This window comes from Aethalodelphis obliquidens, unplaced genomic scaffold, assembly GCF_003676395.1.
Source record: "Aethalodelphis obliquidens isolate GAN/ISIS:26980383/991018 unplaced genomic scaffold, ASM367639v1 scaffold35, whole genome shotgun sequence".
In the NCBI taxonomy this organism is placed as follows: Eukaryota; Metazoa; Chordata; class Mammalia; order Artiodactyla; family Delphinidae; genus Aethalodelphis; species Aethalodelphis obliquidens.
Genome location: NW_020837979.1, coordinates 10,780,185 through 10,804,819, shown reverse-complemented (window position 1 = coordinate 10,804,819; position 24,635 = coordinate 10,780,185). Strand labels below are relative to the sequence as shown.

The 24,635-nt window shown below is 45.6% G+C and overlaps 2 protein-coding genes across 9 annotated transcripts in view; one reads left to right on the top strand and one right to left on the bottom strand.

Annotated features, from left to right (window-relative positions):
• The window catches only part of ANAPC1 (anaphase promoting complex subunit 1), a 143,749-nt gene that overhangs the window by 94,000 nt on the left and 25,114 nt on the right, over positions 1-24,635 (top strand). For 6 of the 8 annotated variants that reach the window (XM_027129033.1, XM_027129034.1, XM_027129035.1 and 3 more), the window contains 2 exons: positions 1,835-1,969; positions 7,447-7,816. In XM_027129033.1, coding sequence (XP_026984834.1) covers positions 1,835-1,969; positions 7,447-7,562 — 251 coding nt within the window. In that variant the 3' untranslated portion in view covers positions 7,563-7,816. Of the gene's footprint in view, positions 1-1,834; positions 1,970-7,446; positions 7,817-8,105; positions 8,240-24,635 lie in introns of those variants that run through there. The other 2 variants (XM_027129032.1, XR_003437693.1) reach the window with 2 other exon arrangements.
• Positions 15,934-17,390, bottom strand: LOC113632110 (putative speedy protein-like protein 3). Its single transcript, XM_027129041.1, has 2 exons — positions 16,477-17,390; positions 15,934-16,125 (listed from the first exon to the last, which is right to left on the bottom strand). The coding sequence occupies exons 1-2, from the start codon at positions 16,647-16,649 to the stop codon at positions 15,936-15,938; spliced, it is 363 nt and encodes a 120-aa protein (XP_026984842.1). The 5' UTR covers positions 16,650-17,390; the 3' UTR covers positions 15,934-15,935.

Here is a 24,635-nt window from a genome sequence, read left to right as displayed (position 1 = left end):
TCGCTCCCTCTCATTCTTATGGAAACAGACCTCCCTTGACCTTTGTGACGGCACACTTTCCCAATTCTTTTTTTTAAAAAAAAAAACCCTCCGACCATTCTTTCTTAGTTTCATCACTTAGTTTCACGGTCATTCCTTCGTTACCTTTCTGGGAGTCACCCTTGCCCCTTCCTCTCCCTCCCTCTCCTGTCTTCTGCGGTAGCCAATCCATTACCACATCCTTTCAGTCCTAACTCTTAAATATCTCCTAACTCTGTCCACATTTTGCTGCTTCTATCCGAGAACAAACCGTGATTATTTCTTGCCTGGACGACTGTTGCAGCCTCCTGCAAGTCTTCCTGTTTTTCATTCTCATCTCCCTCTCACTGTCTCTAGTCAACTGACAATGGTCTTTCAAAGAGTAAACAGATTCAACACTTCTGCTTAAAACCTCGCAAAGGCTGCTGATTCAGTTGTGAAAAAAATCTGTAGCATGTGGCCAGCAGGCCCCGCATGACCAGCAAGGCCTCTGTCTCCCTCTACAGCCTCTTTCTATACCACCTGCTCCTCACAAACTCCACTCAGGCACCCTGGTCCCTTCCAGTTCCCTGAAAGCATGGAGTTCTTTCTCACCACGGAACTGTTGAATGTGCTGCTTTCCCTCCCGAGAACCTTTTTCCTCTCATTCTTTGCCTGCCCAACTCATACTCATTCTTGCAGCCTCCACTTACATGCCCCTTCCACACAGGCCTTCCAAGACCACACTGCCTCAGGCAGCTTTCCTGCCATCTTTATATCTCTCTTTCTCTCTCTCAACCTTTTTCTCTGTATCAAAATGCCTTTGTCTGCAAGTAATAGAAGGCCTGACTCAGCCTGGCTCCAACAGTAGGACACCTATAAACTTATATAATTGGAAGTCCACAGTTACGGCAGGCTGTCGCTCCAGTGGCTCCAGCTCCATTTCTCTGAGGTTCCATCAGTGACACTCTGTGCCATGACTTTATCCTCAGAGTACTTCTTTCTGATGGCAATGAACTGACTGTAACAGTTCCTTGCCTCCAACTTAGAGGAAGAATAGAGTTGCTTCCAGGAGCTTTGCCATAAGAATGAGGGGTTTGTTTCCCAGAAGCCTCTAGCAAACATGTTCTCAAGCATCTCCTTGTGTCTCTGGCTTGCACTGGAACTCGTCCACATTCCTCGATCAATCCCCGGGGTAGAGTGTCTCTCTGAATGGCTTAGGTCTGCCTGTCCTTGAACCAGTCACTGTGTCAGGGAAGTGGGGTTGCCCTGATTGTCCCAGACCAGTGGTTCTCACAGTGTGGTCTCTGGAGCAGCAACAGTGGGATCACTTGGGGACCTGTTAGAAATACAGTTTTTCTGGCCCCATCCAAGAAATTGTGGGGACCCACCCATCTGTGTTTTAATCAGTCCTCTAGGTGATTCTGATGCCTGTTAAAGTTTGAGAACCTCTGGCCAAGATAAATCAGGATCCAGTCCTGGAGCTGCAGTCAGTCCCCTCAGATGTGACAGTGGAGGGAAGGGTGGTAGAATGGGTGTTTGGGGAGACGACCATGGTGACCACTGCACTCTCATGGCACTTATCACAATTTATGATTAGCATTTGTTTGCATCGTTAGGTATGTAGTATCTCCGTCCCCCGCAGCACTCTAAACTCCGCAGTGACGGGCACTCTGTCTGGTTTACCACAGTAGCCTTAATGCCCAGTACAGGACCTGTGTGGTATATGGTAAGTGCTCAATGAGCTCTTGATGAGAAAATAATAAAAAGAAGGCGTTCCTTGTGCCTCTCAGCTCTGTAATCGATTGGTTCTGTTCCATGTGTGCTTCTCTCACAGCTGGGGGTGATGGGTGTGTGCACGCCTACCTCAACGGGCAGCCCTGCGAGGAGTCGCAGCTGAAAATGCTGGCCTGTTTCCTCGTCTACCACTCAGTGCCAGCCCCACGGCACCTGCCGTCTATAGGACTAGAAGGTAATTGCACATCTACATCCTCTTTTCAGTACCTGTATTACCCGCTGATGGGTTTAGTTTCTTGTTAGGAGGTGTTTCTAAACTGAGTTATTTTCTCCAGTTAGGTTTTTGGCTTCATTCATGTTTGGGTATTATTTTTCAGAATTTTTTCTGGAAGAAAAAAAAAACAAACCCCAAACTATCCGAATTTTACACATGCATAAACCTTTATTTACGTTCAGAAGAAGATGGATTCTTCACAGGGCCCCAGATACCAGTATATACTAATAAACTAAATGTTCGTATTCTTTTTCTCCGTTAATTGATTTTTATTAAAGTTATTTTTCTGTATTTTTTGGGTTTTCAGTTTGGATTTTTTTAAAACACATAATATTAATTTCTAATATTATAAAGCTTTGAAATGATCAGGTACCTAATTTTGTATGTATTGACATTTGATTGTTTTCATAATAGAGAGTTTAAAATCTTAGCATCTAACTGTATTTTTCAGAATATGTAATCAGATACAAAATTTGTCCATTTAATCATTTAAACTTAAAAGTTTAATGATATTACTGATTTATAGCTGCTTTGAAAACCTCAGATGAAAATGCACTATTCAGAGACTTCTATTGCAGTTATGGCCACAGTGGAATTGCTCGCATTAGACTGACTCTCCTACAAAAGCAAATATAAAAGTGGACAAACTACATAAAGTTTAAAGGAATTGGCGGCAACCATAGTGACCAGACTTGATTGAGAGACAAGAATTCCTGAGAGAAGGGACTCATTTGAGGAGCTCCATATTTACTCTGACTTTCTCCCAGAGGCATTTGTCAATTCATTACAAGAAGTAGAGTCCCAGCAAAAAGCAGCAGTGCTACTGGGCAGAGGAGCCAGAGGTTGGATTAATGATTGCCCAGGGCTAGAACTTGAGGAGCAAAGTCCCAGATAGGAGGGGACAAGAGGAATAATAACTCAAAAACCTGGACACACTCTTCCCTTGAGGCATTTGCCAAATCTTAACCTGCACATGCGCAGGATAAAACTTCAAGAAATCTAGCAGAAACCAGGAGGCTAAAAATGTGGGCAATGATTCCAACAACAGCATAGTGCCAAGGAGACAAAGGGCAGTACTCAAGGCCTGCCAATCCCAGACATTCACATGAAACAGTAGCAGGGCCAAGCCCTAGCAGGAAAGGTAACACTGAAACACAGCAGACCTAAAATTAGCCTAGAGCAGAATTGAGGAGATCTGCTGCATGCTACCTCCCTGTTAGAAGAAAAATTAACCTGTATAGGAAGAAGAAAATGTCTTAAACTTCTACAGTTTTTAAATCATAGTATCAGTGTTGAATCACAATTAAAAGACATAATAGGAGTAAAAGGTAAAAGAAAGAGACTTGTATGTGATCCAGATATTGGAGTTATCAGACTTCCATAACTCCAGTATCTGGAGTTACTATGACTAATAACTGACTAATATTTCCAAGAAAATAGAGGAAAAGATACAGAATTTCACCAGAAATCTGGAATCAGTGAGAGTTAATTGGAAATTCTAAAACTGAAAAATATAACTAAAATTAAGAAATCAGTATATAGGAAATTCCCTGGCAGTTCAGTTCTTAGGATTCCATGCTTTCACTGCCCAGGGCCCAGGTTTGACTCCTGGTCGGGAAACTAAGATCCTGTAAGCTGTGTGGGTGCAGCAAAAAAAAAAGAGGAAAAAAAAGAAAAAAGAATTCAGTGTGTAGATTAATTAACATATTAGACACAGCAGATAAATGAACTGCAAGACAAGTGTGTAGAAAATAAACAGATTGAAGCACAGAGAGAAAAATGAATGGAAAATTCAGAAAAGAGATTTGGAACACAGTGAACAAGTCGAACATGCATGTAGTTGAGATCCCAGAATCTGAGGAGAGAGAACATGAGATAGAAGCCGTATTTAAAGAGACAGAGGCTAAGAATTTTGAAAAATGGATGATGAACATCAACCTACAGTGACCCCTGAGCAAGATAAATACAAAGAAAACCACACCTAGTTGCATAAAAGTCAAGGTACTAAAAATAAAAGAAGAAAAAAATTGAAAGCATAGACTTCCTTTTTCATCCAGGATGGAGTAACAGAGATCTGATTTACTATCCTGCCTGAAAAAAGAAAACAAAACAACACAAAATAAACAAGCTGAAAAAACAACAAAGAAAACTGGACGCTGCATATGAAACAATGGCTTTTGAGACGTATATCAGGTAATGAAGAAGAGTGATCCCTGAGAGATGAGAAACAAATGACATAAGCCCTGTGATTGGCCCTAAAAAGCTAACAGCCTTGAGAGTTTCCAGACTGTGAAGGAGGGAGAGGGAACCCAGGAAGAGCCTGGAAGACTCCTTCAGTTGAGGTGATGGAGCTGAGAGTACAGGGAGCCAAAGGAGCTAGAATTTACATGATAGAGTGCCAGAGAGGAGAGAGCTGCACACAGAGAACGCCAGATGTCTGCAGAGGGTCCCCCTCAAATATCAGAAGAGTCCTTACTAATCAGCACATGCATGTGAAGAAGTTTCCCAAGTCTGAGGGAAGAACTGTCCTAATGGATTAGAGAGAACCAGTTTGAACAGGTTCAGGAACAGTGTCTGTTCCCACAATTTCACAATTTGAGGGGCTGTACTCAGTGTGGTCTTGCCTCCATGATGGGAAATATTTAGCCCTAGACTAAACAGATTAAACAGAAATATTTAGCCTTAGACTAAAATATTTTAGCCCACTTTAAAAATCTTAAAGGCATGACACAAAAGGATCAAACTGCTTTTCAAGTAATATAACTATATCCTGAAAGCTCAAGAATACAGAAATACGAAAATATCCAGCACCTATGGTAAAATTCATGATGTCTGGCATACAAAGAAACAGGAAAATACAGCCTATAATGAAGGAGGTGAGAAATCAATTACAACTGACCTGGAATTGACATGGATGTTAGCAGACAAGGACATTAAGACAGTTATTATAACTCAATTCCATATAACATTATTCCATATTTCAGAACATTAAGAGATATGGAAATATAAAAAGAATCTAACTGAACTTTAAGAGGTGAAAACTATAATTCTGAGAAAAACACACTGAATGGGATTAATAGCAGATTAGACATTGCAGAATAAAAAAAAATACTGAGTTTGAAGACATAGCATTAGAAACTATCCAAAATGAAATGCAAAAAGAAAAAAATTAAAAAAAAAAAAAGCAACAGAGCATTAAAAATGGAGTAAGCTCTGGGACTTAAAGGACCCAATTTACATGAGATTGGAGTCCCTGAAGAAGAGAAAAATGGGGGAGAGGGACAGAAAAAAATACTCGAAGAAATAATGGGTGGAAAATTTACAAGTTTAATGAAAACTGAGGTCCACAGTTGCAAGAAGTTCAATGAATCCCAAGCCTGAGAAACATGAAGAAAGTCGCACCAAGGCACATAATAACCAAATTGCCTAAAACTAATGATAAAAAGTCTTCAAAGCAGCCAGAGGAAAAAGACATGTTACAGAGAAAAAAATAAGAGTGATAGCATATTTTTCATAGGAAACAATGCAAGTGATAAATTAGTGGAGTAACATCTGTAAAGGACTCAAAGGAAAACCACTATCTAGTTAGAATTTTATACCCAGCAAAAATATCTTTCAAAAAAAAAAAGACCATGAAATAAAGCCTTTTTCAGACACACAAAAGCTGGGACAATTCATCAACAGCAGACCCACACTACTGGAAATGTTACAGTAAGTCCTTGAGGCAGAAGGAAAATAGTGTCAGATTGAAATATGGATCTACACAAAGGAATGAAGAGCATTGGAGATGGTAACTACATGGAGATATACATAAGGTTTGTTTCTTTTAAAAATACGTTTTAAAGATAATTGACTTATAACAATAATAAAAATGTACTATGGGGTTTATAAAATCTGAAAAGCAAAATGTATGACAATAATAGCTCAGAGGCTGGGCAGGGAGAAATGGAATTACAGCCATAAGGCCCTTATACTACCTGTGAAGAGGTATAATCTTACTTGAAGGTAATCTGTGATAGAGATGATACTATAAATCATAAAGCAACCACTAAGATAAGAAAACAGAGTTAGAGCCAATAAGCAATAAAGGAGCTATAGTGGAATCATAAAAAGTACTCAGTCCAAGAGAGAGGAAAAGGGGGAACCAGAGAACAGACAGAGAAAATAGAAAACAAATGGCAAGATGATACATTTAAACCTAACCATAGTGATAGTCACATTAAGTCTAAATGGTCTGGGGACTTCCCTGGTGGTCCAGTGGTTAGGACTCTGTGCTTCCACTGCAGGGGGTGAGGGTTCAGTCCTTGGTCAGGGAACTAAGATCCCTCATGCCGTGTGTTGTGGCCAAAAAAAAAAAAAAAGTCTAAATGGTCTGTTAGAGTCCACAGTGTATCAGAACATTGGAGATATTTTCCATAGCTCATATGTATTTGTTCTCTGTCTTTGAGTTTTAGCAAGGTCTTGGGAACACTGTGGATAACAATTAAATAGGAAATCTCTCTTAATTCCTGTTGAGGTTTATTAAACACATTTAATTCACAGATTACTGGCAGAGTCGATAAAAGGAAATACTGAAGAGAAATAGTTGCTTTCTTCATATTTTGTGCAGCATTACAACTCTTTCTTGTGTTAGTTATGCTTTTATCAGAAAGCCACTCGATTCATATCATGAGACTCTTCTCTGTCCATCTTCATGGGATCATATGACCCACCTGTACACTCTGCTGTCTGCATGTCTACTAGGATGCTTGTTGTGGCTTAGAGACTCATCGGGATCATGTATGTGTATATGTTGGGGCTGAGGAAAGGGAACTGTGGACAGTGGCGTGTGGTGAGGATGGAGGCAAAGAGGAAGATGATGCTTAATAGAATTTGCAGGTCATACACTTACTGCGTCCCCTTAGAGCAGTGGTTCTTGACCTTGGCTGCACATCAGAATCACCTGGGCAGCTTTCAGAGCTCCAGATCCCAGGCTGTACTCCACATAAGTTACATCAGACTCTGTTGGACCAAGGTTGGGAACCATTGCTTGTTAGAGGAAGAGGCTTTAGATTAACTTCTCTGTTACTCATTTTGAGCCTGTGTCTTTTTTTTTAGGTAAATTATTAAGTGCATGGATTATGGTAATTGAGGATAGATGGGCACATTTATTAATTATATTTAAGTAATATATGTATTTGAACAGTATTAATAGTTTCACATATGGTTACAGGTCAATTTCTGAAGTACAGAATGGATAAATTAAAATTTTATATCAAATCATACCCTATAGTGCATTAGGGAAATTCATAGTTTAAATATTATCTTTCAGTAATTGTTTTCAAATGGAAGAACGCCAGCTTGAAATGTGATTATGTGTCTTAAGCTTCTTTGAAAGAGGATGTGTCGCTGAATTTATTTAGATACGTGACCCCTTCCCTCCAATTGCATTTCTTTAGGGAACACAAGTTTCGCAGAACTTCTCTTCAAATTTAAACAGCTGAAGATGCCAGTGCGAGCTTTGCTGAGATTGGCTCCTTTGCTTCTTGGAAATCCACAGCCAATGCTTATGTGATCATGTCTGGTGGTAAGCCTACCCTGAAAAGTGACTTCTGCACAAAAGCGTGCCCAAACAACAAAGCTAAAGAAACCTTTATAAGTTTTATAATATAACTGGGGGGGAAATGAGCTGCACAAACCTCAATGCATTTTAAAATCAAGGGTTTTAAATATCCCAGAGACTGTTGCTGTTGGCATTAACATTATGAGAACATAAAAATGAGTGAAAATTTACTTTTGTAAATAAAATTTTTTGGTTTGTTTTCAAAACTCTTGATGATTACTTTAGTTTGGGGTTTCAGAGAGTAGAGCAGTGGGGGCTGAGATGGATATTAGTTTTCGAAATCTTTCAAAAAGATTTCAGGTGATTCAGGTGAAGTGACTTTATGCTCAGAAATGCAAAGTTTTTAAAGAAGCTCTGTCATATAGTTTTACTTTCTGCAGCAATGAAGGGCTTTTAGCATTTCCTAAGGTGTCACCATAGTCTTCTCTAAAGTAAGTTCGTACATCCTGTGACAGTGCCAGGCATCCTCATAGTATGATCGATCATCTTAAACAGGAGGAGATTTATACCCTAATGAAGAATTACCCAACATGAAGCCTGCTCTAAATAGAAAAAATAAGAAATTTCCACTACAGAGAGGTCTTCAGAAATTATATTTTAAAATAAAAGTGCAGGGGTTTCCCTGGTGGCGTAGTGGTTAAGAATCCGCCTGCCAATGCAGGGGACACGGGTTTGAGCCCTGGTCCAGGAAGATCCCACATGCCGCAGAGCGACTAAGCCTGTGTGCCACAACTACTGAGCCTGCACTCTAGAGCCCGCGAACTACAACTACTGAGCCCGTGTGCCACAACTACTGAAGCCCGTGCGCCTAGAGCCCGTGCTCCACAACAAGAGAAGCCACGGCAACGAGAAGCCCGTGCACCACGACGAAGAGTAGCCCATGCTCGCCGCAAGTAGAGAAAAGCCCGCTCACAGCAATGAAGACCCAACACAGCCAAAAATAAAATAAATGAAATGAAATAAATAAATTTACTTTTAAAAAAAGTTCATTTTCACCCAGGATTTAGAGAACATATGTCTGTATCAAGTTTCTGGACCAGATGCTGAGGAAGGGGATTTGTATAAAGGTGTCTGCAGCTTCAGGTTTCCAGTCCAGGAAGAAGGCGGCTCCCTGCTGTCCAGATACTGATGTGCCCTCTGCCTCCTAAATGGCCGGTGGGACTGTAAACTGGTCGAAGCTGCAAGGTCCATCCAGTGATTTCACGTTTCCACACCCTGAATTGTGGGGTTTAGCTTTAAAAGTAAAAATGAAAGCAAATAGAAATGTTTCCATTGAGAGTTTGACAAAAACCCATGTGGTGTTTGCTCCTGCAGAGGGGGCTTGCGTCCGGAAGGCGTGCATCAGTGGTTCTCTTCAGACCTTCACTGTTCCACCTGTGTGCCCGCCCCGGGACTTGCCCCTGTGTGTGAAGCATAGGCAAGGTGGCTGATAGGGAGGGTGAACTGTGCTTCCTTCACACTTAAAGAGTTTTTTCTTCTAATTAAAAAGAAAAGAAAAAAATTAAAATGGTAGGTTATGGAAATTCCATTTGAATCAGGGTATAGAGAACTCAGCACTGGGCAGCTGTTGCTGTCTGCACTCTCCATTGTTTATAACTTCTAAGCTTTTCTCTGATTGGAGAATGACTTGAGTTATTTGCACACGTATGAACTCTCGTGTACGAAGGAGAACAGTCATTGGAATGCTGTCAACAAAAGCAAAAATCAGGCTTTCTAAGGGAGAGAGCAGGATGGAAGATTGCAGATGGTCTGGAAACAGCATTGTCTTTATATTTGGGGCCTCCCGAGGAGCACAGATGATGTTCTGGACAGTCTGCTCCCGAGCAAACACGTTAGGATCATCGCAGAAGTCACTGCCAGCTCTTTGTGGGCTCTCAAAAAATCTTGGGAGTATGGCTCTCACCATCCGGAATGTTTTAGCCTCCTCACAGCCATGGCAGGAAAGAGCTGGGGAAACGCATCCAGCGTTGAGTGTTTTGGCCCAGAAGTGGCCTATGTCACTTCTGGCTACAGCCTGTTGGCGTGAAATAAATGGCTCCACCTTGTACGTGTTCTTTCACAAAGGGGAGAACTAGACACTGGTGAGTACTGGTAATGTCTGTCACAGTATGATTCCTTACTTGTCCATCCATCTTCTCTGCTTACACAGATGGAGTGCATGTCATTGCCTCCATAGATGGACATGATTAAAGAAACAGTATACAGTCACACACACACTCAGGTTATTACTGTTTCCCCGACGGATGCTGACATCTGTGCTCCTCGCTCGAGTGTCTTCCAAAGGAGTGAAGGCACGAACTTGTGGGAAGCTCTGAGGCATAGACACCAGGCCTTAGCCGCAGGACACCATTGGTGTAAGCCTCACAGAACTTCTCCTTGGTGCTGCGTAATCTTACTTGAATAAGGCCGCTTTCTCACCCTTTGTCTAGAAACCAGCTGACTTCACAGCATATGGAGAGGGGCATGTCCCAGCTTAGGGGATCTCCTGACATCCTACAGGAGGCAGGAAGGAGGGGGGCTCTCATCTCTCAGCCTGGTGGTCAGTGTGCAAACACGCTTGGTGGGAGGCCGGTGAGCCTGCTGGGCTGTAGACAGGCCCGAGCATGGGAGCCAGCATTGGACTGGAAGCCAGAGCCTGTGGGAGCCGAGGCAGGAGTTGTCAGAGGAATGGACTTGTGACAATTCCAAGGGAAGCACATGCCAAAGCCCAGTCTGAGCGACCGGAGTAGGCCAGGCCGGGAGAGGATGTTGGGAACTGGGTGAAACTGAAGGCCGTGGACCAATCTGAGACCAAAGCAGGAAGACTTTGTCGCCTCCTTCATACAGGGTTGGGGGCCTCTCTTCTGGGTTCCCCATCCTCATACTGACCAAATCTTGGGGAAAAATGCCTCACTGTATGAAGATCTCTCCAGTTAAGCAATAGGGGAGGGGACAGGATTTGGTCACCTCTGTACCCCTGTGTCTGCAATTTTTAACCAGCAGTGGAAGGAAGCAGAGGTGAGGTCGGAAAAGCACCCCCTCCACGTGGAGGCCTCTGTCAGCACTTACTGCGCCCGGCAGATACCGGCAGATACCCACGCTGGTTCCGAAGCTTCCCAGGTGACTTTTCCTGCTTCCAAGGCCAGGTTCCCCCTACTCCAAAATACACTGGTTGCTTCTCATTACAGTCACAAGCTTCCGAAAAGTCTTTTTCGATAAAAGAAGAGCCCCTAAAACCACATCCTTGATTTTGCCTGTGGATAAGGAAGACTTGCCTGTTCTCCATCCTCTTGCTTTGCTCCATCTTATGTTCTTGAGTGAAAGTGAGGCTAGGATGGAAAGTGGGGGCTGCTCAGAGGGCAGGACTTTCAGGCCCCAGACGAGGGGAACCCATCTATCAGGCAGCTGCACCAGAAGCTCCCTCAGGTGGCATCTCGTCCTGCCCCTCGTTCTACAGCTGGGACCCGGAGGCTCAGGGAGGGGTGGCTGGCCCAAGTCCGCACCGCTCCCCATCGCAGCCCAGACCAGCCTGGGCGCCCAGACCACGCTGTTTCTACCCGAGAACCTGGTCCATTACTGCCTTTCTTCCTGGTCCAGTAGACCCTCAGGAAGAGGCCGGTTAAATGTAAGTTACAAGGACGTTGCACCAGGCAGAGTTTATGAACACCTTTAAAAAGCAGACACACCGACTCTTCCTTTCTCTGTGCATCTTTGGAAAAACAAAGGCCTTTGTGTAATTTCTTGGAATTAGATTAATTGAATTAGCCTGTGTTGCTTTCTTGGTCATTACAACAACTATCTTAATTAAAAATTTTCTCTTTTAGCTGAAAGTATTTCTTCCATGGTACATTAAAACATGAAGTAGGAAATTTAGGAAAAGAATTAATTTCATACTAAGCTCAATAAAAGCAATGAAAATCTGTAAATAAGCACATGTTCTTAATTTCCGCTGCTTTTACTCCAGTACTCAGGTGTGAAGTGTCTCGCCTTGCCTCTGTAGTCAGTGGCGCCATCCTGAGTCTTATGCGCAGGTGCAGGGCCTTGGGACACTGTGGACCGTGTGCTTTCAGAGCCCAGACATGCCAGGTGCTGATCTGTGGAGTCACCTTACTGGGGGACTCATCACAGGGACGGTGGTTGGAAGCTAGTTGGTGCCACTTGTTTTTCTTTCATTTGTGTTTATTTGTGTGCATATCTTTCACTTATCAAGAATATTTTAATTCTGCTTACTGTGCCATTTCAGAGATTAAGAAGATATTTTGGGCAAATGTGTATAACTCTGGAGTTGAGGGAAGAATCCTTAGCAAATCCACTGTAATTAGCATCCCTGGCTGCAGTCTCCTGCCCGGTAAGATCTAGATGAGAGGAGCTCCAGCCCTCAGGCGATGAAATCTCTGCGGGTCCCCAGAGGAGGGCACAGGTGCTGTCTGGTCACCTCCCTCCACACCCCCTCTGTCGCACTGGTTCACCTGTAGGTCATCCCCTGTGCCCTGTGAGGGGCCTGGATGTCAACTCGGCATCTTCACCACCTCCTCCTCTCTCCTTAGCCTCCACCTGTGTTTCCCATATGGGACCAGGTAAGAGTGTGCCGTTGGGAGGTGCCAGCGAGAGATGCCCAGGCAAGGCCGGGAGGTGGGAGAGGAGGCGAAGCCGTTATAGGCGGACACGAGGGCAGATGGTGCATACCTGGCAGCAGGGCGTTAATACCAGCTCTGCCCGGGGGCCCCGCCCTGGAGTTTCTGGAGGTTTGTTGGGGCTTCTTCATCCTCTGCTCCAAAAACCCCTCCATCTGCTTCCCTTTATCAACACCCTTTCTGCTTGAGTTCCTGAGCAGACGCTGTGATGCTGTGTGGGATGTAATGACCCAGATGTGAACACAGCCCATCCCGAGTCCCCACCGCTTGTTCTCCCCTGGGCTTTGCTTATGGAGTTTCCAGGCCCTTGGTTGTCTCCCCTGAGCTCCCAGTACTGTTCACTTGCCTTTTCCATTATCAGACACTCAGCTGTTCTCTGAAAGCCCCAACTGTCTCTGCAGTTCTGTAATCCTTGCACCAGCTCCCCCGAATGGCACCAGCCTCAGTGCTGCAGCAGCAGTGACCCCCAGAGTGGCCTTGGGTTTCCCCTAACATACTGAGGGGACTCTCTGACTAGAGGAAGAATGGGCGACCTTTTAGCTGAGTAACTGGAACGCCTTGGGGTTGGCCCCATTTGTGTCAGGCTTCCTGGGACGGAGTCACAGGTGTGTGGATGGAGACATAGTGTGGCCCATTGCCCAGTCCTGTTGGTTCTGCGTTTGCCCCTCAGCGGCCACCTTGAGGAGAGAACCAACCCTTAGCCCAGCTGCTTCCACCTTGGCCTTCTGGGGCAGCACAGACTGGGTGTCACAGACTGAAAAGTACCGTGGTCGTTTGCTGATGGAGGTTTTGAGGACTCGAGGAAAATGCTAAACCTTCATGGGATAGAGAGCGTTGAACAACTGTATTGCTTCCTGAAAGGAGTCGGCTTTTTACAAGACTTGACTGTGAGGTTCCTGGGAACCTTACCAGAAATTTCTTGGCAAAATTAGACATTTCCAGGGGAAAAAAAAGAGACGAAGAGCTAGATAGTTTCTGTCTGGCAATTGCAGTGATTACCCAGTAATACTGTGTAGCAGCTGCCCAGTAATAAAACTTCCTACCTAAAGGGGGCTATACGTATAGAGAGCTGTAAACCTGAACATCCCTGAGCAAATCAAGCTGCAGTGGACCAGCCCAGGCCCTGGGATGGCCTTTAATGCTGGACAGGTGCCCCCGGGGCCCCCCACCCCGACCCCAAAGACCTTCTTGGTCTCTCTGAAGGGTTTTGAGCCTTAATTTTCCTTCCCCTGGTGTAAAAATCCCAATTCCTACTCTCAGTTGAGCATGTCTGTTGGTATAGCCCTCGCACCTCTGATGATTTAAGGACAAGCTCTTACAAACCACACAGCTGGGTTTTGCTTTGTGATTCAATCTGAAGATCTTTTTCTTTTAGTGTTGAGTTCAGATTTACTAATAATAAGGTGTGTCTAGTTTTTATATTTCTGTATTTATACCGCACTTCTTATATTTACTGTGTATCTTTGGTCTGTTTTCTCTGCTCTCAAAATTTGCTGTATTCATGACTTCGGCAGTTAGGATGGCTCATGTTTTTGTGACTGCATTTAACGCTAATGCCTTCGTAGGATTCCTTGAATCCCTCTTTTCCTTACCCGACTTCCACTGTCTTGTTTCCAGCTTTGATAGCACCCTGGCACCTCCCCACCTCTCCCCCAGGCAGCATTCATGAGCCCCTCCCCTGCTCTCTCCCTTCTCTGAGTGTGAAGGTTGGGTTATTTCTGTAATGTCAGAGTGAACGATAGCATACGATTCCCCCCTTCTGTTCCCACTGTGTGTGAGTCTTAGGTCGGCCCACTGATGTTCTCCATGCCTTCCCTCAGTCCTCCGGCTGACAGTTCCCATCTCTCCATTGGGTAAGGCTGCTCTCCAGCAGGTTAGATGCGGACTTCCTTCTCTCTCCTCAGGTGTTTCTCTCCTTCCTGTCTCTGCCTCTTTTCCTCACTACCTTCTAGTTGTTTCTTTGGGCTCTTCTCAGGTTCCTCCTCCTTGGTGGTCCAGGCCTCTTCCTGACTTTCTGTCCCTTCTCCCTTTGCCCATCCTCAGTCTCTGTGGAGGCTCCTGCTCTGGTCTCTTGTCTCTCTTGGGTGCCCCCCTCCATGTTACTGCTAGACCCTTTCAGAGTACTCAGGGGTCAGGGCCTTTGTCAGCTGACACCCACTGGAAGGCTGGGGGGCCATCGTGCCACTGGCTGGTTTCGACACCCCAGGTTCAGGCTGCCATGGTCTGCGGGCCTGAGGAGAGCTGGAGGCCCAGTGCTGTCCCTCTACAGCTGCCTGGAGGCCCTGTGGTGGGGGAGGGAGAGGGGGCGGGAGCTACAAGCAGAGAGAGAAAGTGAGATCAGAGTGGAAGGCAGACCCCCCAGCGAGGAAGCTGTCGGCACCACAGCACAAGGTGCGTGTAGGACAGGGGGTCCGGGAGAATCAGCTGTCACCCTCGTTGCTCTTATGCGTGACCAGATCCAAGAGGGGCCGCGGATGTTTTTCTTTCTTTCTTTTCCTTCTTGTAGTAAAAACACTATTTTCTTTCGAATTTTGAGACTCCTGATATATACAGTAGGAATATGTAGTCCTGACATATTCTTGGTCCTCAAATTAAAACCTAGGGGATGGATGAAACTTCATACCCAATTCGGTTTATCTCAGAACACACTTGCCCTGCTTTTCTCTCTCCTTTTCTTTCTCCTGGGGTCAGAATGGGCCCCTGCAATGAGGCAAAGGGCGGAGGGCTCAGCTCACAGGACTGTCCTAGTACAGCCGTCTGCCCAAGCAGGGGGTTCCTTATGCACTTCACAGAAGGTCTCCCTCCACTTCAAGTAAATCCACACATAAAAACGAAATTTAAGCCAAGGAAAACAAATGCTAAAGCATGTGATGCTAGTCAGGTGATCGGTCTGTGCATGTGTCGTTTGTCACGGGCTTCCTCACAGCTCTGCATGTGTTCTTGTTTCCTTTATTATCCAGCGAGCTTATTTGTTCAGAGACTAGAGAGCCCTAGGAGCTCCTTCCGTCCACGTGAGGCTAGACCCTGACACATACTACAGGGACCCAGCTCAGGGCAGCTTGCGTCAAGTGGGAGCAGAGCACACAAAACCTTTGATGACATGTTGGAGTTAATTGTTTTTTTTTCCCAAGAGCCACCATGGTAATGGCTCCTTTTCCAGAAAGGATGACCTCAGTGTTTTTCATGTATTTATATTTAAAAATCAACTCAGATCAAAACCCTGCAGAGGTTTTCATTCACTACTTAGATCAGCATTTCCAAGAGTTTTCCTAAAAAAAAAAAAAGAAGAAAAAAAAGAAATTGATATGCAAATTGGGACCTTGTATAGCATGGTAAATGATTCCATAGTTGAATCCATTTGGAGAGTTTTTGTATAAACACAGTAATTACTTTCTGTACCATGGGAGTTCGCAGGGCCCTTACTAGGCTAACAGTGCGTTAAGGGATGCAGTGGCACTTCCAAGTGACCACCAGCCCTGGAGGTGACTGCAGGGCACGGGGTGGGGTTGTCCCCACCAGGAGGCCCAGTACTCACCTGGACCACCTGCAGCCCCTGCTCCACTCCTTGGGAACCTAGGGGACGCCCTGGCGCACCCGACTCCAGACCCAGTGATGTGGGTTCTGGGCCTGGATCTGAAAGGGAAGCACAGCAGGGTGAGCTCCTGGAGGAGGGGCCCAGGCCCTCCACCTCTGGGGGTGCGCTCCCCGGCCCTCATCCCCGACAGACCTCCTCACACAAATCCGGGGTGACCCAGGCTCGGTGCTCCATCGCATGGAAGAATTCCACCTTCAGCTTGAGGAACTCCTTGTAGAGGTCTGGCCAGTGCTCCCTGCCCAGCAGGAACTGGAAGATGCTCCGCTTGGATGTGGGGTTGTCCTCCTCCATGTCGGAGGCGATGTAGCTGCCATCAGAAAAGAGGGCTAGCTGGTCCCGGCCCCCACAAGGACTCAGGCGAGACAGTGGAGAGAGGCTGCTGAGGTCACCCTGGAGGAGCACCCGGGTCCACAGAGGGCAGGACCGTCCTCAGCACCAAGGCTGCTGGGCCCATGCTGTGCCCGGCCCAGGTCAAGGTTCTGGCTGTCACCATTTCCCTGGGACTTTCTACCTCGGGTCCCTCAGTCTCTGGGCAGCAAATGGTATTTCCTGGCTACGTTCGTTATCCCAGGACCTTCCTCCTTGCCTTCCCCTGCTCTGACCATGTGACCCCTTGAGGGCCTTGAACCACCACTGGGGGCCCTCAGGCATTGCTCACAGGGCCAGGAAGAAGTGGATCCTGTTGTAGAGGTGACCAGGCAGCCCGACACGGCCGAAGTACTCCACCACCATGGAGAGTAGGTACTGCGTGGAGACAGAGGGCGGGGGAGGGGCGGCCAGGGGTCGATGGCAGGGCCAGTGTCCTGAGCGGGCCATGCGCCCCACCCCCATCCAGAGGCCAGGTGGGAAAACCACCCAGGGTGGGCCTTGCTAAGGGACTCATGGCCCTTTGACATGTGGAGATGAGCTGATGGGAGGCCAGGGAGGAGATGCCCAAGGGCCGGGGCACCGACAGTGTGTCCTTTCTTCCTTTCTGGCGCCAAGGGCGGGTCTCTCCAGGGCCTCTGCTCAGGCAGACACCTTGTCCTCCGTCCCCACCCCCAGGGGGTGGTGACACTGCAGACCCCTTGGTACCTCATACTTTTAGTGCTGTGGGTACCTTGTCGGACACTTTCAGGAAAATATCAGCTTCCAGGAAGCTCTGGATAACAGGGTCCTCTGTAAAGGAAGGGAGACGTGATGAGGGCCTCGGAGCAGCCCTTCCGGGAGCAGCGAGCCTGGGGCTGTGGGACATTTCACAGGGAGGAGGAGAACTGGAAACTTCTCCCAGTTCCTCTGTTTCAGGAAGTAGAGGCAGCTCTCTTTCCCCAGGAAGGCTCAGAGCCTTAGCAGTGACAAAGCTCTTCCTTCCATGGACCCAGGGAGAGCGAGTCTCAACTGTGGGGCAGGAATTTTGCTATTGTTATTTAATCTTCAACACATGGGTGGGTATGTGTGTTTCATAAAGAGATATGACCTGGTTCTCAAAGTTTAACATAACTTTCCTTGAGCCAAAGCTTGGGTGTGGCCTTGGGCCTCTGGGCACTACATCCCTGTCACTTCGTCATACTGTGACTGGGCAACACTTTCCTGCCCCACCTGATAACTGAGCATCCTATGTGAGCAGTGGAGAGTTCATACCCTCCTGGGCGGGGGTGGGGGGCACTGGGCATTCTACCGTCCTTCTCCTGGACCCCCTTCACTTCCTGCTGATAATGACCTGGCCTCCCCTGGCCCCAGCAGGCTCATCTGGGAGTAGAGTTGTCCTTGGAGGTGCCATTTTCCAGCGATGGCCTGAGAACGCCAGGTCCTCCTTGTCTTTCACACCTTGCCCCGGACAATGGCATTTACCCAGACGGGAGGATGGAGGGGTCATGGATCATTTCGCCCTCCCTGAGCCTTGTCCAGGCGGCCTGGCTCCCGGAAGGGCATTGCTTTCTGTGATGATGAAAATATTCTGTAGCTTGCTGTCCAGTACGGTAGCCATTAGCCATGTGTGGCTACTGAGCTTATGAAATGTGGCTGGTGAGAACCAGGAACTGAATTTCAGAAGTTTATTTTAACTCACGTAGAGTTAAATTTGAATAACTGCATGTGGCTAGTGGGTGCTGCATTGGACAGTGTCAGCTCCGTGTCGTCCCCCAACCTGCCACACTCGGTCCTGCCTCTGGTCCTGGCATCACCTTCTCTGCAGACCTTCCCTGAGTATCTGTCACAAAGCTCTCCGACTCTTGCTCACAGCCCATCTCTAGGTGTCATTGCCTTTTCCTTCTCTGTGTTTGTCACTGGCTGAGAGCAACTTACTTCTGTAATGTTTTTTGGTCTCCTCCCACTCTGAGCATAATGGCAGCGAGATCTAGTTTGTCCTTTCATCACTGATCTCTAAAATCTTAACTGGAGGGAATAAATATGGGCAGGGGATTCCTCCCTTGATTTGTCCTAAAATGTCTTGATAATTGAACAGTCAACCGTGAGTCCTTTTTTCCCTTCTCCTTCCAAGAACTTGTCTCAGATGAAAACCCATCAGCACCGCAGCAGAACTGTGGAAACAGAGTGATCTGCTTCTGTGCCACCTGGACACCTCACAGCTCTGAGCCCCAGGGGGAGCTTTGGCTATGATCCCGGAGCCTCTGGGATCCTCGGTGTAAAGGGGACCTGACACTCCACTGGCTCAGAGCACAGACCCAGAAGCCGGTAGAAGGCCTCTTGGTCTTCTGGACGATAACTGGATCTTCTCTTGCTCATCCTGAGTTTCGTCCCCTCAACATGATTGACAGTCCACACGCTCCTCCTCTGACTGCTCTTCTTCCAGGACGTCAGCTCGGAGACCACTTCCGAGAGGGTGGGGTTGGAGGCCAGGGGGCTGCTCTCCTGGGTGGCTGCAGGAACAAGGCTCTGTGTGAGCACAGACCTGACCCACCTGGGAGGTCCTGAGTCTTCCCTTGCAGCTCACCCTGAAGGTTGAACCCTGCCTCCTGAGGACAAGACAACAAGTGGTTACTCAGCAGTAACTGATGTTCTGTTCAGGGCCGAGGAAGCTGAGGACACCACACCTCCCTTGACATACATCAGTCTCTTCCACTTCTGGCCTCGCATCCTCCTGGTTCTCTGCTCAGAGACAGCCTCTGGGGGGGCAGAACTGGAGGCCAGAGGGCTCCCACCCTGAGCAGCTGCCAGGAGAGAGGAAGGACCCTGTGTGATCGGGGGAGGGACCCACCTGGGAAACACTGTGCTCTTCCCTTCTCACTCACCTTGAGTATGTTGCATGTGGCATCTGAAGTGATAAGAATGACCATCACCCCCTTTGCACTTTGTCTATAAAGGAGGGTAGGAACTGAATTAATACTTACCTTTTTTTGCCAGGGGAAAACTGCTCTCTTGTGCCTCTTTCCATGGATCTTTCTGTGGGGGGGGCACCTCTGTGGAGACAAATGTGAAACTCTCTGGTCATCGATGTCTTTAATAACTACAAAGGTGAACAAGATAGTGACCTCCTGTCTCACCCTGGACCCCCTTTCCCCTGCCCTGCAGACCCACACCCATGAAGAGTCCAGGGAAGAGGAAGTGATGCTGGAGCCATGATGATCTATCACCTTCATTCATTCAGAGAGCGGGGATAAGTGTGAATGACCACACACACCTGGCTTCCCTTCCATGCGCTGCTTTTCCTCTGCCTTTTCTGCTGGGTCCTGTTGGCTTGCAGCCATCTCTGAGGCAGCCGATGTGGAGCTCAGAGGCATAGTCTGTCTTTTCTGGGTACAAAAAAATGGAAAGAAACCAACTTGATTCTGACCAGGCCATTTCTTTCCGCTTAACCTGCTTCTTGTGAGACCTAATAATAATTAAAATGGCAATGACATTAGCTAACAGTAATTGCTTAGTAAACTTCAGATATTGATTAGTGCATTGGGATTACGTCATTCAATCCTTACAAGGAGGTGTGAGGTAAGGTGTATAACTTGCCTGTTTACAGATGAGGAAATGCTGACCTAATTTGTCTAGGATTTGCTCCTTGACCGTGGCTAGAGCTCTTGGGACTTGGGATTAGAACTCGTGTCTGAGCGGTGCTCAGGGGAAGAAGGCTGGTGGCAGCCACAGTTGAGCCTCAGTCACATTTCCATTAGGGTTGAGCTGGGCCACCTTACACGCTTATGTCATCGGCTCTGCCTAAATATCCCTGTGAACCACTAGAAAGTTACAGCAATCCAACCTGGCAAAAATCTGACCAGAGTAGCCCAGGCCTGTCCGAAATGGCCCTGGAAGCTGACTGAGGCAGTTCCACCTCAAGAAGGCCAGTGCCACCTGCCGCCTCTGAGGACAGTGTTCCTCCTGGGTGACAAAGTGTCCACATGCTCCCGGGGCTCTCAAGGTCGAGTTCTCTGTAGAGTCGCTTTACTGTCTCTCCTCCTTCCCCCATACTCATTTTGTTCTCCTTTTGCCCACATCCCCTCCTGTTCTCTTTTCTCCCCAAACTCGAGACCTATTTGTATTCCTACTGCATCCCAGTCACTCATCTGGAGGTTCACAGGTGATCCCTTCCACATCCCCTGCGACAGCTTGGAGGAACATAGTTCAGGATCCAAGACTCACCTTAGTACAGAAAAGAGTGACGCCCACCCCAAGTAAGCACCTGGAGGCTCCCGCAAGATCTAGGCCCTCACCCTCACCCTCACCCAGAACGCAGCCTCGCAACGGCGTGAGAAGAGCACTGACTGTAGCCAAGTGTTCGGGATCAAATGGCTTCCGAGATTCTGGCCCTCACTGTGAGTCACTGATGACATCACACCATTCCACCAGAACCTGCTCTTTGGTTTATAAAAGGCTCTCAAGGAAAAGACTGTGGGCCTCAAGGAGGAAGGAGTTAGTGTCCCAGCCTGAACACTGGGATCACTTCTTTTTACCCCAGTATTACCTCTGAACCTCATCTTGTGTTTCATCTAACCAATTAATGGTTCCAAATGAAAGTGATTCATCCACATATCAAAAAATGGAGAAAATACAAAATTAAAAGTTGATTAATATTCATAGGAAAGTTATTAATGTAGTTTATTTGATATTTAATTATTTATTTATTAAACATCTTTATTGGAGTATAATTGCTTTACAATGCTGTGTTAGTTTCTGCTTTATAACAAAGTGAATCAGCTATACATATACATATATCCCCATATCTCCTTCCTCTTGCATCTCCTTCCCAGTGTAGTTTATTTTTACTCCCTTCTGATTTGTGTTTAACTATGATTATATTGAGATTTAAAAAATTAACTTTTTCATTTTGAGATAATTGTAGATTTATAAATGCAGTTGTAAGTAATGACACATCCTATATACCTTTCCCCAAATTTCCTTCAGTGGTACAAAGTTGAATATCTGTAGCACAGTATCACAATAGGAAATTGGCATTGGTACAACCCATTGACCTTATTCAGATTTCCCCAGTTTTATATGCAATCACTTATGTGTGTATTTAGTTCTATGCAATTTTATCACATGTGTACACTCATGTACACCACCACCAAGGTACAGAACAGTTCTGTTATAAGGATCCTTCATGCTACTTTTTTATAGTATCTCCATCCACAACCCCTGGCAACCACTATTCTCTTCTTCATCTATATAATTTTGTTATTTCAAAAATACATAAACGGAAACAGATGGTGTATAATCTTCTGATCTGGCTTTTATTTTTAATTTGCATAATTCCCTTGAGAACTGTTTAATTTGTTGCATAAATCAATAGTTTATCCCTTTTTATTGCTTAGTAGGAATCCATGGTTCTATGGTCAAGTGCATATTTAGTTTTGTAAGAATCTGCCATACTCTTCTAGAGTGGCCCTGTCATTTTACATCCCCACCAGGAATGTATCAGTGATCCACTTTCCCCACATCACTGTCAGCATTTGGGTTATCACTTTTTATTTTAACCATATCTCGTTGTGGTTTTAATTGGCACTTCCCTAATGATATTCCATAATGATATTGATTCCATGTGTTTATTTGCCATCTGTATATCCTCTTTGGTGAAATCTCTGTTCGTGTTTTTTTCTAATTGAACTACTTCTTTGCTGTTGAGTTTTGAGAGCTTTTTATGTATATCCCAGATACAAGTCCTTTGTAAGATACATGGTTTGCAAATATTTTCTCCCAGTCTATAGCGTATCTTTTAACATCCTCTTTTTTTTAACCATTTTTTTCTTCCGGTTTTATTGAAATGTAATTGAGGTACAACACTGTATAAGTTTAAGGTGCACAGTATAACTACTTGACATATGTGTATATTGCAAAATGGTCACCACAGTAAGTTTAGTTAACATTTATTACCTCATATAGTTACAGAAAAATTTTTTCCCTGTAATAAGAACTTTTAGGATTTATTTTCTTAGCACCTCTCAAGTACACCATACAGCAGTGTTAATTACATAGTTACCATGCTGTACGTCACATCCTCGGGACTTATTTCTTTTATAATTGGAAGTTTACACCTTTCGACCACCTGCAACCATTTCACCCGCCCCCCCCCCCCAGTCCCTGCCTCTGGTAACCATCCGTCTGTTCTTTGTTTCTATCAGTTTTTTTTTAAACTTTATTGAAATATAGTTGATTTACAATGTTGTGTTAACTTCTGTACAGCAAAGTGATTCCGTTATACATACATATATATATATACATACATATTCTTTTTCATATTCTTTTCCATTATGGTATATCATAGGATATTGAATATAGTTCCCTATGCTATACAGTAGGATCTTGTTGTTTATCCATCCTATATATAGTAGTTTGCATCTGCTAATCTCAACCTCCCAATCCATCTGTTCCCTACCCCCCTTCCCCCTTGGCAACCACAAGTCTGTTCTCTACGTCTGTGAGTCTGTTTCTGTTTCGTAGATAAGTTCATTTGTGTCATATTTTAGATTCCACATATAAGTGATATCATATGGTATTTGTCTCTTTCTGACATACTTTGCTTAGTATGATAATCTCTAGGTCCATCCATGTTGCTGTAGACGGCATTATTTCATTCTTTTTTGTGGCTGAGTAATATTCCATTGTATATGTGTACCACATCCATTCAACTGTTGATGGACATTTAGGTTGCTTCCATGTCTTAGCTATTGTGAATAGTGCTGCTGTGAACATAGGGGTGCATGTATCTTTTTGAATTACAGTGTTATTCGGATATACGCCCAGGAGTAGGATAGTGGGATTGCTGAATCATATGGTAACTCTATTTTCAGTTTTTTGAGGAAACTCCATACTGTTTTCCATAGTGGCTGCATCAGTTTACATTCCCACCATCAGTGCAGGAGGGTTCCCTTTTCTCCACATCCTCTCCAGCATTTGTTATTTGTAGACTTTGTTTGTTTGTTTTTGTTTTTTGGGCTGTGCCGCATGGCACCTGGGATCTTAGTTCCCTGATCAGGGATCAAACCTGATCAGTGCCCTCTGCAGTGGAAGCACTGAGTCCTAACCACTGGACCACCAGGGAATTCCTATTTGTAGACCTTTTAATGATGGCCATTCTGACTGGTGTGAGGTGATACCTCATTGTAGTTTTGATTTGCATTTCTCTAATAATTAGCAATGTTGAACACCTTTTCGTGTGCCTATTGGCCATCTGTATATCTTCTTTGGAGAAAAGACCTATTTAGGTCTTCAGCCCATTTTTTGATTGGGTTGTTTTAAACTGCTTTATTGATGTATGTTACATAATATTCACTCATTTTAAACATACAATTCAATGAATTTTAGTGTATTTACACAGAGTTCAACAATCATCACCACAATCTAATTTTGGAACATGTCCATCCCCCAAAAAGATCCCTCCCTCCTTGCAGTCACTCCCCATTCTCACCTCCAGCTCTAGGCAACCACTACTGCATGTCTGTTTTTTGTTTTTTTTTTTTACTGGGGATTGGTAGAGAAATCAGTTTGAAAAAAATATTTCATTGCTAAAAGCCGTTTGAAGTTTACTCATTTTAAGCTCTTTATTGACAAATGAGAAAACAGTGGCCCTGAAAGCACCAGGGTCTAGCCCAAGACCATACATAAGCACTACATGGCAGAGGCCAGATCCCTTGAAGAGCATTCTTCCCACTGGGAACCTGGGTGCCAAGCTTCGGGGTGGAGTGACCGCAGGTTCTGCTGTGGTTCCCTCTGATTGGTGCCGCATGAGAAGTGCCCTGTGGGTTCCAGAGCTGAGGGAGACGGGGGCGGCATCTTCTCCCTCCGAGACACTATTCCTGACTCTGGTTGGGTCTGTGGTCTCCACCCCTAATTCCAGCTCATTGAGGGGTTATCCTTGAAGCCAGGGCTGCCCTTCAGCTTGGTGGCTAGATTCCTGCTTCCTCCATTCTTCAGATTTCACACCAGATAAGTTTCCTCCTAGTGAGATGTGACTCTTGGAGGGCAATTTTTTTTTTCTTCTTCTTTTTTTTTTTTGCAGGGAGCGGGGAGTGTGGTGAAGGGAAAGGGAACAGGAGCTTCTTTATGGAGTCTCTGTATTCTGGAAATTTTTATGTTCTAGAAATCTCCAGCATACATGGGGTGGGGGGAGGCAAGTTTGGCATTGTCACTAGCGTCGACTCCACCACAGATGTCTTCTGGGACCAGTCAGCAGCACCACGGTGAAGGCAGCCCAGAGCTGGAGGCCTAGAGGGTGCCAGAGGGCATCAGTCATGGGGAGTGGTTGTCACGCACCCCAGTTCCACATGTGGGCTTAGGCAGGGGACTCTTAACTCGCGGGAGTCTGGGTCTTACGGTGTTTCAAAAGAAGCCAGAAATTAGATTTTTTTAATGTGAAATCTTCCAAATTTTAAGCAATGGCAACAAATTAAA